General features: G+C 37.0%; 1 protein-coding gene across 2 annotated transcripts in view; it reads right to left on the bottom strand.

Annotated features, from left to right (window-relative positions):
- Nucleotides 1–19,861, bottom strand: part of Dthd1 (death domain containing 1) — a 62,022-nt gene that overhangs the window by 17,168 nt on the left and 24,993 nt on the right. For both annotated transcript variants that reach the window (XM_075943491.1, XM_075943490.1), the window contains exon 8: nucleotides 16,299–16,537. In XM_075943491.1, coding sequence (XP_075799606.1) covers nucleotides 16,299–16,537 — 239 coding nt within the window. The remainder of the gene's footprint in view (nucleotides 1–16,298; nucleotides 16,538–19,861) is intronic.

Here is a 19,861-nt window from a genome sequence, read left to right on the forward strand (position 1 = left end):
AGACCCTAGAGTTAATTCCTTCTAATTGTTCACTGGTTCTGTTTATAGCAGTGGAGATTCAGACAGAGAGCCTGTAAAGCCCTTTAAATGCCTGGCTTGGGTCAGTTTAAGTCACGTTTTTTATCACACAAGTTTGGAAAGAACTGGGTGTCATTTTTGCATATACGAAGGATTTCTACAGCACTAACATTCTAATAGGTGATTGTCTGAAGTTTCATCTGTAATTATGATGTAAACAGAGGTTTAGGTAATCAGAAACCCCATCAGTCAATTTCACCATTACACAGTAACCTCAGAAATAGTGTTCTATCCTGTGTCTCACAGCAGCATCTGCACTAAGCTATTATGGACCATTTGAGCTTTGACAGTACTTTGATCTGGAAAATACTCAGCATTTCAGTATCAGTTATGACTTACATCCATTGTAACGTGTTTTCAGGGAGCTTATGATGGTGCATTCAGTAGCCAAGCCAGCAACACTATAGAAATACATGTGTGAGAATAAAGGAAAAAACATTGCAGAGGAAGAATAAGCCACTGTGGGTGATTTGTTTGGTGACATCATATTATCATTCCACCCTCCAACCTAAATGGTTGAATGTGGGTCATAGTTGAGAACACAGCAAAGATGATGGGGTGACCCAAGTCCAAGTTCTACCACAATAACTGGTAAAACACAAAATGAAGCTTTAAAAGGAAAAAAACTCGGGAAACTAAATCATTTAGACTATTTCGCACACATCTTTTTTTTTTTTTTTTGCGCCGTCCGTCTGCCTGCCTATTTCACACACATCTTAAGTGGTTAGGTAGAAACAATGATATAAAAGTATGCCTTTGAGACCTGGAGCAATACTCTATTTTAATTATACCTTAGGTGGTAAACTAATTTCAAAGGCATCTAGGAAAATATTGTTGTAATTTGATAGATGTACAAGTAATAAATGATAAATTTGTCTTATTTAGTTTCTAGTGCATTCCAATACAGGTTCTTCCAGAGAAGAACCATTTTTTTTATCAGATAATTATGCTAGAGATTCCCTGTTCTTTTGAGTATCCTTATACATTGATGCTGTATAGTAGAATGAATAACAGCACTTAATCATGAATATAAACCCACAGGTCCTTATTATAGTGTCTTGTGGTAACAGCTATTTCATCTACTTCTACCTCACACTCCTCACACTTTAACCATCTTGACACAGATTTTTTAATTTTTTTTTTTTTTTGGTAACCAAGTAATTAGTTATGTTACTAAAATACACACAAGTTTATTTTAGCAACAGACAAAAATGAAAGCATGTATCTAATTAGTATCTGTCTGCATATCTTTAGGACATCTTTAATGAACTAGCAATAGACCCCAAATGCATCTAACTAGTACTCGTCTGCATATCTGTAGCATGGGTTTTTATAAGGAGCTTTAAACCACAAAACAGGCAAGTTCTGGATTTGACTGTTAAGGTAATTTGAATGAGAATGGCCTCCATTGGCTTACATATTTGAGTACTTGGTCTTTGGTAGCGGTTTGGAAAGTATTAGAAGGCGAGCTCTTGTTAGAGGAAGTATCACTAGGCGACAGGCAGTTATAAAGCATCAAAACCCTTCCCAGTGCGCTCTGTCTACCTTCTGCTGTGGAATGGGTTATGAGCTCTCTGCTGTTGTTCTAGCTGCATGCCTTCATGTCTTTGCTCTGCCACCATAAATTTTAACCTGAATCTGTAAACCCAATTAAACATTTTATTTTATAAATTGCACTGCTCATAGTGTTTTGTAAGAGCAATAGAAAAGTAACCAATACAACTGCTTACTTTAATCAATTTATTTTGTGTGAGTGATTCTTTAATAATAATTATCATTTGCATTAGAGAGCAGTTGTAGCAAAATAATTGTAAGCCACTTTCTTAGGTTTGTAACTGACGGTTAACATTGATTTCTTAATGATTTCATACTATAGGCAAGCTAGATAGACTATTAATCAAATAAATAATCTGTTATAAAACTAATACTAGCAGAAATTCTATGATCTTTATAGGTTCATCATAATTGTCTGTCAAATAATAACTTATTGCAGTATTGTCTCAGTCTATGCTTTATGACATTATTTTATTCCAAAAATAAAACAGTAGTTTGATTAATTATCATTTCTATTTCACAAATGTAAATTTATGAAGTCAACATGGATAGGAAATTACAAAACTAGATTTAAAACCCCGGGTCTTTTTAAAACTCTAATTAGAAGATAATGTTCTCTGATAACATATTCGGCAATGATTTTGATTAGTAACCATAGGTTAGGAGTTACTCTAAAGAATATAACCTGTAATCTTTGCAGCAAAATGCAGTTTTGTGTGTATCCGGATGAAGTAGTTATTATGTATACTTTCCAGATGAAGAGAACAGATTTAAACAAAGAAAACAATTTGGTCAAAAATATCCATTCAAAACGACAGACATACCATTCAACCTACTATCTATAAGAAAAATTTTATCCCACATTTATAACTGTAAGTTAAAACTTGCCTAGAAAATGAATATAGCATATAACTTTGCATTTAAGTATTCCAGTAACTTCTACATTGCATGCATCATTCACACATGCTAACTTTGCTTCCCTGGACTGGGAGGTAGTATGAGGTGGAGGTTTAAAACCCGACTTCTGGCACTGGTACTCATTTAGTTGTGACCTTGAGCAAAATATTCCTTTTTCCTTGGTTCCTCACTTTAAGCAAGAATAATAGCAACTCTTCCCCAGTGACACTGAAAGGAGACACTGAATTATATCATGCTCCTTTAAAGCATGGCATAATATACAACTAAGTGCTCAAAATATTACCAGCCATGACTTGTTTATTCTTTAAAAATTACTATTTGCTGCCTACTTAACAGGAAGTTCACTTATATAAACAAAAAGAAGCTCTAAAAATAAGTGCAATTAAAACAAAACAGCATTGCTAAATTCTGTTGCTAGCCAAGATTTCTGAACCTGAGAACAATTCACAGTTAAGAAGGGAGTTTTGCAAGTGATAGAGATATTAACACCAGCCTGTGTTCTATTCACAAGATCAGAGGAAGGGACTAAAAAGAGAACAGCTGCATTACCACGTGGATCTATTTTTTATTTAAAGGTAATGTATGCATTAATTTAAGAAATAAATGGAAACACTACCAGAAACTTCAAGACTTGAGGACAAGCATTGTGTGAAAGAAGCATTCTTTTTTTTTTTTATTTTCAGAGAATGACATCATTCAGGATAAATAGGTATGGACAGTGTTTATGTCTTTCCAAGCTCTAGAGAAAACATTTTAATGGCATGGGAGTAATGAGTCACCAAGCGAATGAGACTCTTCTACATCAGAGAAAGCCAGATCCGGTGGGTAGAGGGATGGCTGCAGTGTCTGCTCAACTGTCCCTAGGAGCTGTGTCCCTATAGGAGTACAACATAAAATCTTACCAGCGTGTCCGTAAGTGGCTAAGCTCTTAAAACCCACATGATTATGGAAGATTGCTTCTGTTGTGTGAGAATTCCCAGGTGAGCAGATGACCACGATCCAAGACTCAACTCCAAAGCTGAGTTTCAACAAAAGAGTTTGGTTATGGTGTCTTGGAGGCCTGCTATTTTTCTAAAGGCAAATGGAAGGGGAGTGGATCTGGGAAAAAGGAGAGAGGAACTGGGAAGAGTGGAGTGGGGGGAAACTATGGTCAGGATGTATTGTTTGAGAGAAGAATCTATTTTCAATAATACATAAATAAGCAAACAAACAAGCAAATAAATAAATAAATAAAATTGCTCATTCCCTTCTAAGGGGGTAGAAAAAGACTCCATAAGAGGATGGAAGAAGCTATATGCTGTGACTGGGTTGTATTCTGACCTTGTCCTTTACAAATCAAAAGAAAAGAAAAAGTATGTTTCTCATTGAATATAGAACATAAGCTTGCTGGTGCTTATTATGGAGGAATGTATTGTGATCAATTATTGTAATCACCCTTTAGAAATGTATTTGCAAGTATTTTTTTGTAGATGAAATGGTAGGTCATATTTTATTTTCTTTAAAATTTTTCTACAAGAAGAAATAATACCATCAAATCAAGGTTTAAAATGATGGAAGAAGTGTTTAGTAAAGTTCTTTCTGCATATTCTTTACTTCGTGGCACATTTATGTGTTTACACACCAGCATACCCAAAGTTTTTTTTTTTAATATTTATTATGTATACAACATTCTGCCTCTGTGTATATCTGCAGGCCAGAAGAGGGCACAAGACCTCATTACAGATGGTTGTGAGCCACCATGTGGTTGCCGGGAATTGAACTCAAGACCTTTGGAAGAGCAGGCAATGCTCTTAACCACTGAGGCATCTTTCCAGCCCATCCCCAAAGATTTTTAAATAAAGAAATTAAAAGGCACCATCATGGGCTAATAACCTGTGGTTGTTGTCACATAGACATTCTGATAACTCTATAATCAGCATAGAACTTCGCTGACAACCTATGAAAGATGATCTGCACTCACAACGAAAGGAAGTACCATCCCATGGAGGAGCATAAAGACCACCCTGAACCTACAGGCAAGTAAAACCATCAGAGAACAAAATATCAAGAGCAGAGCCAGTTTTTTCTTTTAATCTAGATAGATCTCACAAGGAAATAAATTGAACAATTAAGTTAGGTGCTGCGGGGGTGGAAGTGCTATGAAGCCTCACTGGCCTTGCTCAGACCGTTCTTTGTTTTAAGCCTATTCTTGTTTCTGTGCAGCAGGTTTTATAATTGCTTCTTCATTACTTTTACCGTTGTTTAAAATTGAAACTTTATTTTATTTTTTTAAGGTATAGTGTTAGTATGCTTTTGTGACTAAGAAAAAAATGAATATGTTCCCCTTGCCTTGATAAATCTAGTCACAAAGGAAGATAGCTTTCAGGAAGCTGAATCAATTCAGGAAAAAGCCAAGGAATCTGAGGAACTTGGAAGGTGGGAAGAGCTTTGTCTAACCAATGGCTGCATTTGTAAAATGAGAAGAAATCTAGATAGTTCAGAAAACATAGAGGAGTATTTAAAGACATTCAAAAAACAGTCTGTAATAGAATAATCTGGGTCTTAAATTGGTAATCCTGGCTTCAGGGTTTCTCTCTCTCTCTCTCTCTCTCTTTTTTAAACAAGAAAAGCAGAAGATATGTTACATGAGTCAATGAAACACTTCACATATACCAGAACTTGATAAATATTCACACTTGTTAATAAGAGTTTTTAAACCTACTCAAAATTCCAAGTCGCTTTTGCAAAAATCAGGTCTCTTTGAACCACAAATGTAACTAAATGAAAGGTGCTACTTATTTTTATAAAACTGCCCAAGAAAACAGGAAAGAAGCCATTCATTAGAATTTATACTACACCCAACAACCTTTTGTGATGTCTCCACTTTAATATTACACTCATTATAGATTTGTCAATCAGAAGATCCACCAAGGTGTCTAAATTCTGAGAGTAATTATTTTAAAAGATTTTTGATTTCCCGATTTGTTTTATTTTGTCTTTAATGGGCTTAAAGGTAGGAATAGACTTTCTGATAACAGCGAAATGAAAGTGACCAGAAAGGCCTGGACATTCACAAACATAGTCCTAGGTCTTATACAGAAATTCCCACAATAACCACGACTTCCCAGTCATGAGAGGCTTTTGCCTGTTAGCTGAGTAGAAAATGGATTAAGCTTTTGTCAGTTATTAAAACACATTTCAATTGTTCAAGATTTCTATTAGTATCTATTCATTTATTAAATAACGAGTTCAGTAAAATATTAGTGAAGGCATCTGAGGAGAGAATATTAAAATGAATGAGGTCCTCTATCCCCAATAAACTTAGTCACACCTGGTGTCATGGTCAGGTGTGCTGACACTAGAATCAGATCAATCTTGTCTGTTGTACTATTAAATTAGATGTACTATTTCTCCTGAGGGGAAAATTTCACTGTTCATCTATTTCTTCAGCAATGTACTTTTTTCAGAAAACCATATAACATCGGTAAATGTTTAATCCAATTTCTATCAGAGTATGACAATCAGTATTACTAATTATTTTATATAAATAATAATTGCAATGGACCATACATTAGCATCTATGCACATGCTTTGGTAACAGTTATTCCTCAGCACCTATAACCAAGTTTCCTTTTAATTGTTTAGTAGATGGTAGGGTTTCTCTAAGGAGGTGACAACAGTTCCAAGTGCAAAAGTTATTGCTAATGTATGAACTTATGGTAAGAGATCCGGAAGTGGTCATAATGATGATGAGTAATAGAAATGGAGCAAAAGATGTTACTCAGGGCAAGGCATCTTGTAAAGGCTATAGGGGCAAAGGGATGGGAGTTTTGAAGGGCTTCAGTGCTAAGGTGACCATGGGTACCAACTGCCTATTGAAGAGTCCTCGTAAAAATGATAAAAAAATGATAAATTTCTCATTAAACTTTGAGAAATCCCGTGCTTTCAGTTACATAAAGGCTGGTCTAGAGTAGAAAGTGGCACTGATCACAGATCCTCAAGGGAAAATAGTTCCAGTGGGTCTGTACTAAGAATAGAGATGAATGTAAATCTGAATAATAAAATACTGCACTGATCATATGACAATGGGTCACACCAGTTGCCAAAGGCCCCTTCCCACAGCTTCTTCTGTTTTCCAATGTACTTCTGTCTCCTAGCTCCACCCATATCCACAAGTCCTCGTTGTCTCCATTCCTAAACATCTGTGTCCTTGTTCTCTTCTTACCAACATCACCATCTTACCCATGAATTATTTAACTGTCTCTTTCATTTACTGATAGTAACTCATCTCCTGAATATATTTCCATCTATTACAATGATACTGCAAACAAAGTTTTACCATTTACTCTCCTGGTTAAACTTCTCCAATGGCTTGTTATAGTTATTCCTATTCTATTAAATACATATAAATTAAAATTAAATTAAATTGCTATAAAATTAAATTTAGTTTAAAACTAGAAACCTGGGATTATTTGTTTACTATGTACCATACCACATACTGTCTCTCTGGGTGGATGTTCTCTGTGTCATAAAATCCATAACATCCTCCTGAAGAATTAGATAGGTGACCCAAACATGGAATTCAAATCCCTCCATAATCAATTCTCAACTTATTTCAATATGATGTTTCCAGGTCTTTCACTTAGTCCTCATTGGTCTCATTACATGTTCCTGGAATACACCTGGTGCTTTCCCAGTAGAAGTTTCTGTTCACACTGTGCTACTTTCTCTTAACCATCTCTAGATTCAAATTTCTTTTGGGTATACAAATTATAGCCCACTTATTGAAGAGTTAACATCATCCATATATAAGCAAGAATGTACTGTATATGCCTTTTTGAGCCTTTGTTACCTCACCTAAGATTATTTTTAGAGTTCCATCCATTTACTGTAAATTTTATATCACTTTTACTTATTGTTGTTTTGGGTTTTCATTGTCTTCTTGTTTACGTCTGATTAATAGCCTCTGTGAAAATGTATATTTTCTTTATCCATTGATATGTTTATGACAACTAGGCTATTTCAAACTTCTGACTATTATGAATAGAATGGCAATGAACATGTTTAAGCAAGTGTCTCTGTAGTAGGATGAATTGTCCTTTGTATACATGTCTATTAGTGGTATAGATGAATCTTATGGTATATTTTAGTGGTTCAGGCTGATAGGAAAAATACGTTTTAAAAATCATCCTTATAGGGCAGGAAGAATGCAATGAACATCCAAAATCAAGAGAAAGTGATGCTTCTGGCAAGCGCATCCGCACCCTTCCGGCCTTCAACGTGGTGTGCTATTTAATGTGGCGGAAGCGTAAATGCTGACAGTACCTTTTTTTTTTTAACTAGAAGTGGTGTGATGAAATGTCATGAGTTCACAGGGATTTTTTGACTGTTTGTTTTTTTGTTTTTAAGGAAGTTCAATCTCAGCAGAACTCAGTCTGTGTTGCTTATATAAGCCTGTCATTGAGGTATTACTGGGAACTCCAGTCTCAGGTACCCTTTAGCCACGAGACTGAAGCCTTCCCTATTCAAAGCAAAACCACTGAACAGGTGGGGGAAAGACAATGTAGTCACAGCCCAAGCTGACGAAAGCAACCAAATGTCATATAGTCAGCCATCTGGGAAATTTCAGAAGCCCATGCTCTAGCACCAAACATTCTAACCACTTCCTTCCACCCCAAAACTCTTCATCTATTTTTTAAAGGTGCTTTCTTTCTTCCAGCGTACAAATGCATATAATATCAATAGAAAGTTCTTGAGCATTTCTGAAAAAGCGTGTTTAAGGCACAACTGAGGAAATGATTTATAGGCAAACTATGGTCCTTTGTGGCCACATATTTTACACATATTGCTGACATGGTCATTTTTAGAAAAGCATCTTGATCACCAGGTACCACTAAGACCCTTTGTTTTTTTCTTGTAGACTTTGTAGCTATCACTGCATATTATCCATGATGATGTTTCTTAAAGGCATTGTAGAGGCTAGGAATCTACTGTTTTCTTTACCTCATCTAATACTCTCTGAGGAACGTAGATAAAGAGGCTTCTCATCGTGAGTTCCTCTTCAGCCCAGACGTTAACTCACTGTTGGCCTTCTGTGACTGTCCTAATTTAACAAACATGCCACTAATTTTGTTTATCTTCTGATGCTGATTTGTTTTCTTCCTTGACTTTTCTCATTTTCTTCTCTCACTTTTATTATCTGTAATATAAGCTATATTTATTAATACACTCAAGTAACCAGCATTTGTTTAACATGTAATCTAGGCCAAGCATTGCTCTACATCCGTGTTACTAGACAATGATGGAACAGAAGAAAGCTTCCTGCAGTCACAGTGCTTATTTACATTTTTACTGCTTGTTTGTCCGTGTTCCTGCAACATACCTAACACATGAGGCTCCAGTGCTTTAGAGGGAACAAAGTTAAAGTAGGCTAAGGAGGGGCTAGAGTATTGGATTAAGAGAACAGAAATGAATTACCTATTAAACAGATTCAGAGGAGGATTTAGAGAATGTGAAATTTGACCAAGCAATGAAAATTGAGCTATTGGCATATAGATAGATATTAGGAGGACCATTTAGGTCAGAGTAATCACTAACACAGAGATTTAAATAAGACTGTGGTGTGTTCTAGCAGCAGGAACAGAATAACTGTGGGATTGGAGCTGAACAAGTGAAGGGGATGGGATACAAAGATCTGGAATCAGTGGGCACCTAGGTCACATAGAGACTTTTGCAGTAGCTGTCCCTTAGAAGTGGTTTGTAGTTTCTGATCTCAGTATCTTCCAGCCTCTCTGGTAACATGGTCACTTAAGGTTAATAGAATTAAATGGAAATTCTCGAAAATAAAAAATCATAAATCTTAAGGAACTTTTATTATACTAAATTATCAATTGTTCCATTTAATTGATAGTCATGCTTGCTAATATCTTACTCTTTGTAATTTATAAAGTACAACTTTATCATAGCAATATATACATAAAGAAGTCCATTCCCTTAGGTCCCAATAATTTCTAGCACCCACTGGAAATCATGGAACATATTTCCATCACATGAGTGGAGCCCTTGCTCTAAGGGAAACAAGAGTCATTGCAGGGTTTGCAGCAGTCATGTGATCTGAATGATACTTTAAAGATACCGCTTCCTAAAAACAAAAGATGGACCGCAGAGAAGCAAAGGAAGGTTTAGACTGTTATCATTTTTCTTCATTGTCATCTTAGGGGAATTTGGAGTTACCTGGAAGACACACCTCTAGTGTCTGGGAGAGTGGGTACATTGAAGTTAGAAGGAGAAGGGAAGACTCACTCTGAATGTGGGCTTCAAAATTCCATGCAATAGGGGTCTCACATTGAATTGGAAGGTAAAATGGAGAAAGGAAGTCAAACCCTGCATTTGTTTCTGTATAACTCCCGAAACACACCAATGCATGAACACGCCAGTGCTCCACCTACCAACCACGCTTGTCACCAAGCCTCTGTGTCACGATGGGCTTTTCCATCTCTAACTGTGAACCAGAACAAATCTTCATATCTTGCTTTTCACAAGGTATTCGGTTGCAGTGACAAATAATATATGATCCATACCAGATCACTATTGTATATGTGGCCCTTGGCATACAAAACATGTTTTTTTTTAAGGAATTAATATATGAATGAGCAAAGTAGGAAAGTTGAAGGATATAAGGTATTCTCACAAGCAGGAAGTAAACACACAAAAATTACAAATAATCATCATTGTTTGCGAAGCCTCACGGTGCATTAATATTATACCTTGTGTTTACTTGTGTGCAAATATGTGTGACTGTATACACACATAACACATAGTGACCTCCTGATGACACAGTGTGTCTTTGAGATGCTTATTTTTCAAATATTCTTGAAGTCTTGACCTTACAGGTAAAAAGGACATTCCAATTTTATTTACCCTGTAACAATCACTTAGCTCTCCAGACCTTCTCAACGTACTAGGGTGGACTTGTTTCTGATGGAGTTTACATGTTAGTATGCTTTAAATTAGAATCATTTAAGGGGATATGGTTTTCAAACTGTTCTAAGTGGTGCTTAATATTGTAGTTTCTTGTATTAATGGAAAGTAAGCCACAGCATTTATTCTGTTAGAAGTACTTACTGTTTGCCTTCTGTGAATACTTCTATTCACTGAAAAGTAATGCATTTTCATGCTCCTTATCTGAGCTGGAAATATTTTTCTTACTCTAAATTTTGTGGAAGTAGTCTGTTCACACGAAACAAAGGTCACAGTTTCAGTTCCCCTTGAGGTACACATTAGTGATAAAAGGGGAGAAAAGCTTCCGCAGCCACAGATTCTTTCTCAGCCCCAAGGAACTCATTTGCAGAGGCTTTTTGTAAAGCTATGGCCAAGAATGTGAGTCTGGAAAGCCCTGTACAAACCCATCTGGGAGGAAAGTAAAGTACAGATGGCATATTGATAGTCAATTAGTATATGAAAAGCAGCAGATATTTAAGACACTCTATCTTTAACATGATGATGTAGTTTTAAGATGGTAAGTTCCAAGTTTGCTGATTTGTAACACTAGTAGAAATGACCTCATTGATCTATTCTCTTATAAAGCCACTCTGAAATTGTGCTGTCAGATGCACAGGAGAGCTGTGTAGAAAATCTAAAAGTTTGTGTTGTCAATCACGTCTTCCCAGGTGGAGAAACAAAGCCCTCCAGGAGAGATGTCTTCTAAATGCGACCCAAAGAAGACAGGGTGGAGGGAAGAGAGAAGGAAAGATGAGGAGATAAGAAGAAAAGGAGGAAGGGAGAGAGGGAGGGACATTATGAAATATTCAGAAAGTAGTTACACAACATGCTTATTTAGAAAAATACCAGTGTGTTCCCAGGTTGGAGGATGCCTTTTCTAGCCATGTGCTTTTGATCAACGTTATAGTACCAGGTCTGTATTCCTACATATAGAGTGGCCTTCACATCCTATTTTAGAGCAGTTGGTTGTCTCTAAAATAGCAGGGGTGGTGGCACTAGTGAATCAGGAGGTATCTTGCCTGGCAGGTCAGTATTGCAGCAAACATAATCCATAGCTGAGTGAGTTTTCTTTCCCAGAAACTTGAATAGCACATACTAGCACTGTGGCTAGTAAGCAGAGGGAGGGGTGGAGTAGGGGAGTCCCGCTCAGTTCCATTTTGATTTCTGTGTTTTATAACCAGAGCATGTAGTATATTCAAGATATGGTTTTATCAGCATATTCTGGTAGGGAACCAAGAGCAATGATGACAGGCTGTTTTGGAGCCTCTGAGACTTTTCTGGTCAACAACTCTTAGGGAGGTATCCCACATCTAATAAAGGTTTTGCTTAAAAGCCTATGGCTTCATAGAACAGAATTAGTCATCCATAAAGGAAAAGTACATCCATTCCAAACTTTTTTAAAACTTGTTTTTTAATTGTATAAGGCAAGGCCATAGGCTTTTACATGCTTTTACATGGACCTTTACCTTTTGGTAGCCCTCCAAACCCCACCATTTCCCCAATCCTACTTAAGTGTTTTCATGCCGATGCAGCAATACTTTGCTATTTATTATTTATTTTATATTTGTTAATTCCCTGACTTAGTGCTTCCCTCCCAGTGTTCCTTTTTTGCTTCCTAGTAGATATTTATATTTTTATCCATAACTAGTTCTACTTTCAGTATGGGACAGATATATGGATTTATGAGGAGGGTGGCAATTAATTCAGAGACTCATATTTGTTCAAAATGATGAGAATCAGTGACAAATGGGTGCTCAGTCTTGAACAACATAATACTTACACACACACACACACACACACACACACACACACACACGCATGCACACACGAATGCACGCACCCGAAGGCACGGAGAACATTGCAGAAGAGAGGCCAAAAAGAAGTTAATGGACAGAGGATGTATAAGTGGGCCATGTATTGCTGTCATCCAGATCTGACATTGTTCTTGCTAGAATGAGTAGTAGCTATGGACACCTGCATGAGACTGGGCTCTCATGATTTCCACCATGGATACAGGAGATCCTCATGAGGCCTAGTTCCTGCCTGAAGAGTGAACGACTGCTCACATCTGCTAGAGAATCATGTATCATTTTCTCTACTGGTGTAGCCACTAGGGGACTAAATGGAAAGAAGACGGTAATTGGAGGAAAAGGAAGGGGAATCACGAGTTCAAGGCGAGTACGAAAATAAAAACAATACATAATTTATGTCTATCAAAAAGTTAGAATTTTTAAAAAAATTATTTATGTGTCTCCCATTTAAAACGCACATTTGTACATACGTAAGCATGTATCTGTAATAGAATTTCTTAGGGGTTGATAATGGCTCAAGAGAATGTCTAAAAGATTCTCAATGAAGGCAATAAAAACAGTAACGTGGAAAAGTGTTCGTTGAGAAAGAATAAGCAAGGCATTGTCATGAAATGCAGTAACCAGGAAGAGATAAAGTACAGAATCCGTTTCTGCACATATGATGAACACCGAGCTTAGACTAGCTGGTGAAGTCAGGACAGCTCCCTGGGAAAGGTCACACTGAGGCAGAGGTTCAAGAGGAAGTCAACAGGAGCAGGCTACTGGGTGAGAAGTGTGTGTCAGAGTCAGCAGGAGAAGAGCTCGTGACACATTTACAGTGATCACTTACAAACTCTCACATGGAAAATCTCCATAAACTCCTAAACTGACTACCTTGGTTAATCCACCTAAAGATTTCGAGAATCATACAGGCCATAGAGGAAATATGAATAACTGAATGTTCAATTTATGTCACGTTTGTATTGAAATTCCTTTTTCTGTACATAAGTTCTCTCTTCCCACAGCTTGCCACAGTGGAACAAAAGTCCTGGCACTTTATACGAGAAGGTCTCCCTCTGATCGTGCCATAGCTGCAGAACGACCCCGCTCTCTGGAAGAAGCATGCTCACTTAAGCATCCTGGAGAGCAGTCCTCACGGGCATTCTCCACTCCCTACCTTTATGTGTTCACACACATCATCTCCTCGGGGTGACAGGCAAGGGCTTGCACAACTAAGCTCTAAGATCTTAACCTGAGAAAGTCCAAGTGTCCCATCCAGTCCGCAGTCGGGATCCCCAGGGAAGCTACTGAGGGCTGTACACAAAGCCCCTCTCCCATGTAATCACACATATTTCATGCCTGATCCGAGTCAGGCTGTCTTCTCACCAGTTAGGACAGGAACTGGGCAGGACAGGCTAGGTCTAAATACAGCAAATAAACTTTGCAAGTTCAAAGATACCTAGTAGATGGAGGATAAGGACAGCAAATAGCATGTGTGCAGGGACTTGAACGTTAAAGAGCCAAATACAGGAGATCATTCAAATTCTTCCTTCCTAGGTATTTTGAAACAATGTTTGAGGTTATGGCTATACTAGTTATCGCAACTTGATCATGTATGTATCAAAAATTCTACATCATAAAGTATGTATATTTCTTAGTTACTGCTGATGGTGATTGAAGCCAGAACCTCACATATGCTAAGCACACGCTCTATAACTTAGTACATCCCATATAGTACCTAAATTGTTATGCACATTAGACTCAAAATAAGAGCTAAAGAGACTGCTGAGTGGAGAGAGGAGAGAACCAGCTTCCCCAAATTATTCCCAGACCTCCACTGTGGCATATTATATATATATATATATATATATATATATATATATATATATATATATATATATGTGTGTGTGTGTGTGTGTGTGTGTGTGACACATAGGGACATACAACACACTATATATTATATAATATATTTAATATATTATATATATATATGTATATATATAAATAAAATTGGGCTGAGTGTTCATTTAGATGACTATACTGTTCTGAACATTAAGCTCCTCTTCACGGAGGCTGCTTTAGTTTTGCTTTGGTTTGGCTGGTGTCCATGACATGCTATTTGCTAACTTTTTCTAATAGTTGGCCTATACTCTTTCCTTTTTTAAAAAACTTGGCCTAAAACTTTTAGGGAAAGATCTAGATACCTGCAACTCTATTCTGCTTTCTGGAATAGAAGTAATGTCTGCTAAGAAGTAGCAGCAAAGTGATTGCTGAACACCTGAGGATCAGATTTCTTGAGTTGGAATCCTTCCTCTGCACTTGGCTCTAGGACCCCAGACAACGTGACTGAACCTGCTCTGTCTCCACTTCCAGTAACACAAGAACAATGGCACCGAAAGATTCGGTAAGGATTTAAGGACAGTGCATGTAAAAGCACTTAAAAGCATTTTTGTATTTTAGAAATTATAGTAATGGCTTTAATTGAAATGTGAATTTCTGCTAAGATATTTCTATCATCCCAATCAAAAGCATTCCATTTCTTTGCTGTAGTCCAGTTTTCCCCTTGTGTCTAGTGGTTAAAGTCCCAAGAATAAAACAGGTTAGAAAAAAGTGATGCAATCATCACAAAAGGTCTACTGTTTTCAGCTTCCTGAGATGCTCTTTCAAACTTCTGAACAACTATTAAGGCATTATTTCTACCAATATCTAATTAGTTTTATTATTCTAATGTACTTTTATATACATGTTTTAAATACTCTATTAGGTTCTACTTATTTAGGAAAGTGCTGGGCCACAGAAAAAGGTTTTGAGATATATATTTCAATTTAGCACTTACTTAAGGAAAAATAAAATTGATTTATAGAATATATTATTTAACCTGATCAAACCAAAGTATTATAAATATGCCATTTCATCATTATAAACAGGTTGTGATTCATCCAAATCTCTTTATTGGATCTATCTGACAGAGGATGTCCCATTTGAGATTAACCATATATTGCTCCATGTTTGAAGATAGCCACGTGGGCAGTAGTTACCATTCCCGACAACACAGCTTCTGACTACATTTTCTATCTATAGCTCTGTATTAATGATAACATGTAGAAGAGCATGTCTCTTTCAGAAGTACAATTAATATTCATTAATTAAGATCAGTACAAAGACTGATTGTACACCTGTAATCCTAGCACTTGGGATCTAAGCAAGGGGATTTGGGGTTCAAGGTCATCCTCAGCTAGGTAGTAAGTTTACGTATAGTCTGAGCTATATAACACCTAAAAATGTACAAAATCTTTATCTGAAAAACATGTTCTTCGATTCAAAACACAAACGGTAAGAATAGAATAAAATAATCTAGCTTTCTTTAAAAGTAACAAATGTCTTTGCAAGACAGTAATAACATGATTTTTCAGCATTACTTCCATTAAGAATATAGTTATACTTATTTATAGAAAGAAATTACTTAAACAATAATAAAATGTTTATGTATTTTTATGTGTTTGACTATTCTAAGAGATAATTTAACCGGACTTTTTGGCAGGAAGCAGATTATTAGCTAATAAAACTTTGTAAACGTGCTGGAGTTATTAGGCTTAGTGAAGTTATTCTGATGTTAGTCCCATGTTCAGAATGGTCTGTCCTTCAAGTACGCTCTGAAATGCACTCAGCGCTTTCACAAATGATGTCTCAGTTTTTTAGATGTAGTTACAGAAGATGAATGACATTGTTTCCATGGTCATTAACAACCTGTTGTGAAGAACCAATCGACTTCCATTGCTCTAGTGAGAAAAACTAACATCAGCAACAGCAGAAACCTGATACATATTCCGTCACTCTAGAATTGGCCCTGCCTACTTCTTTATCAAATTTATTATTATGTGTTTTAACCTTCTGTAGCCGTTTGCTGGCAGAACTGATTGTAATAGGGAATCACAAAGATGCAATAAAAGTTGTTACATAGGAAGATCAGTAACTTACCTTGGGCAATTTCAATGGTAATTTGCAAACTGGCAACTGGTAAAGATTTTCATGAAGGGATTGATCCAAGCTAGGGACAATCTTCTCTCTGGGTAACTTATAAACCACAATGGCACCTTTATAATGAGGGCAGCTATAGTTCCCAAATTCATCCACCTCTTTGATGTAGAGTTCTAGCCTCGGTTTTCTTTGCAGGTGGAAAATGAGTTTGTAGTCTTTCCCATAATCCTTCCCATTGCCTAAAAAGAGATGCATTTGTCACCAATAAGATAATCCTCTTGCTTTCGTTTTAGAAATTCCAAGTGACTTTTCCTTTATCAAATCTAGTCACAGTGATTACCTATGTCATCTCTTGTAGACATATAACCTAAGAACAACGGCGGGGTTATTGTAGATCATTAGGAAGATTTCTCACCTGTGATTGGACCACATATTCTCTTGAAGCTCCTACATGGAATCATTTTTGCTTTTCTTTTGCCTGTCCATGATTTTCCATCAAGAAACTTTTGGAGAAATATTCACATTTTCCAGTATTTAGAAAGTTTTCCTCACTTTCCAAGAATTATCTTTCCCCTCCTCTGTGCTGTTCCTATAACACTGTGCACTGCCATGACCTCACATTGAATATTTTAGGACTGCATACTCCTGGGACATGTGGCTACTTAAATGTAAATTAAAATTAAATTAAAGACCATTAAAAATTCAACTCTTTGACTCCTAGATGGTTCAACTTGTAAAGTTGTGTTGCCACAATGAGTGATTTCTTGACTTCAATCCACAGATCCCATGTGATGGAAAGAGAGAACAAACCACTACAAATGTCCTATGATCTACACACACACACACACACACACACACTGTTTAAAAACTTAAGCGTGGAGGGCTGTGTTTCTTAAGAAGGGTTCACATTAGCATTTATTATGATAAATTTTTTGGGGTGATTAAAATGTGACCTAAATTGTAAATTAAAGTTTTCAGATCCCTTGAGTAACGCCAGGTTAGGTCTGTGTTTCCCACCCCAATAATTATCAAAAGAAACAACACTACTCCGGTCCTAGTAAACTATGACTTAGTAAATTTCTTTGTTGTTGCTGCTGCTGTTTTATCTCTTCTTTCCCTGTGAGATTTACAATTACTTATAAGTGATGATTAATATGTAGGATACATACAATGTAGATAACCCTAAATTGGTTAAATTCAGATCTAGACTCTGAAACCCTATCATTGCCAGTCAACACCTTATAAAAATTAGTATCTATAAAGGAACTCTAAAAGTCACATCTATAAATTAAATAGTGATACAACTATAGACGATTTATCAGTAACAAATGTTTGGCCTTATGAACAACTTGTTATGTAATTTTTAAAAATTTGGGCTTGTGTCATTAGGAAAGCACACAATATTCTGAGGGCCATCAGTCTCTAATAAAAAGGAACAAAAGGTTAAAAAACATAAAAGGAATAACAGTATTTTTCATCTTCCTCTAATACATATAAAGAAGTAAAAATGAAAGTGACATTTAAACTCACAAAGGACAGTTTTGACTGGTTGACCTTTGGAGAGTGTTTTCCCTTCTCAGCATATAACACACATAGTCCTTAGTAGACAATTGAGACAATCACTATTGCAGAAATACTTGCCATGTTAAACAATTATTTATCTTTTGCGAGTAACTGGAGTTTTCTTATAGCAATACATAATTATTCTCAGAAGCGAGGGTTACATGTCTTTTTTATGTCATAGGCAATACACACACGTGAAGAAGTGCTTTCCTTAGAAAAGTCAGATGAGGAAGCGAAAGTGCTAGTTATACCAGGAAACTAAGTATCCTGAAGCAGTGTCTCTGGGTGTTTTTTTTCTTTTTTTATTCTTACCCACTACCCACAACTTCTACTCGAAGGTCTGCCATGGTCTTACAAAAATGGCTCAATTATAGAAATGACTCATTAACTGGTTTCTTCAACGCGCACAGTGGAGCTAATTCTTAACAGAGCTGTGGTCTAGCTTGTCATGTCACCCCTCTGTGGAACACTCATCACAACTGATACAATCTTTGCAATGGTCCTACGGATGGTCATTGCTCATCTCCTGGTACCGCTCCTCATGCCTTATGATCCTAGGTGCTGGGGGTTGCATGGTGCCCCCAACCACACTGCCTCCTTCCAATGGGGGTCTTTATAGAGAAACTCGCATTAAGTGAGTAAATAGAAAGTGGCATCTGTGGCAGGAGAAACAAAAGAAAAGGTAAACATGTGCGAAAATAAAATAAGCAGGAATGATGTGATGAGAAAGAATAAGGAAGACTTCCTCGATCATGACCACTGAGAAGATGAAATGGAAGTCATTAGGGTAGGGGAGAAGGCATCAGGGAGGAGATGAACGCAGAGGACACCTGCAGTTATCTCTTTCAGCTTCCTGGATTCTGATGAAGATAGGGAGCAGCTCCTTGTGGAGAGTCCTAGATCCAGAAATTTCTAATGAGGATCCCAAAATAAACAAGAATCTCCTGGAAATGGACAATAGAAAGAATATGGATATCTTGCCTGCCTCCATTTCTTTGAATGACAATTAGATCATATCCATCCCTCATAGACAAGCTGGCATATACGCTGCCAGTCTTTCAGTGACGACAAGTTCCCTGCCTGGGAAGACAGCAGCTCAGTCCTGTTTAGCTGCCTCTAAGGTATTACAGAAAAATCCTTTGTACCATTAGTTAGGGTGGAGTATTTCTGAGCTCTGAATATCTCTCTTTAGCGAGTTTCCTTGAGTTTGCACTGTGGTTTCTGCTTTAGAAGTTAAGTAGGAAGGTGTCATTCACATCCTGCCTTTCTCCCCTCCTCCAATGACAGCACTGCTGTATGTAAGAAGGGAAGAGACAGTTTAGACTTGGAGATGTTGGGTAATAATGAGTCTCACTTATCCTTGTGAGGGCTAGGGCTGGCTTCAAACTGCATTTTCTTTGTGAGCTACATACAACTACCATATAAGGTTTGGGGGCCCTTTTCTGAATGAGAGCTTGTAGGCATCATGGATTCAATGTTATGTATATTGATTTATAAATATACAACGATTACATCAAGTCAAGGGTGTAACAAGCTTCCTGATTTAGAAATCTCCACAAAATTGGAAACTGAGTAGCTGATGAAAACAAACGCCCAGATGGCAAATCCTCTGAAGACCTTTCATTCTGTGCCTTTAGCTATTGCTTTACTTTTCTTCTCTTTTCTTCTTTCATTTCCTTTTTCACTGCCTTGTATCTTCTTCACCTCGCTAAGCACTCACTTCTCCCTCCTCTCCAGTACTTCCCATGGCCACCACCTCATGCTTTTTCCTCAGCACTGTCATAGCTTGTACATTCTCTACAGTCAATGAAAGATGGTGTTGTGAGGCTTAGAGGACATCAGACGAGGAAGTCCCCTGAACTTCCATTTCAGTGAAGAGTATCTCCTGAGAATATGAACAAACCCTAAACCTGGGAGTCAATAATTTCTAATTTGAATGAGGTTTATAACCGAAATAAAATTAACACTGGGTAAATGTGGGAATGAGAAATCTGAGGAGT

This window comes from Microtus pennsylvanicus, chromosome 12, assembly GCF_037038515.1.
Source record: "Microtus pennsylvanicus isolate mMicPen1 chromosome 12, mMicPen1.hap1, whole genome shotgun sequence".
Taxonomy (NCBI): Eukaryota; Metazoa; Chordata; class Mammalia; order Rodentia; family Cricetidae; genus Microtus; species Microtus pennsylvanicus.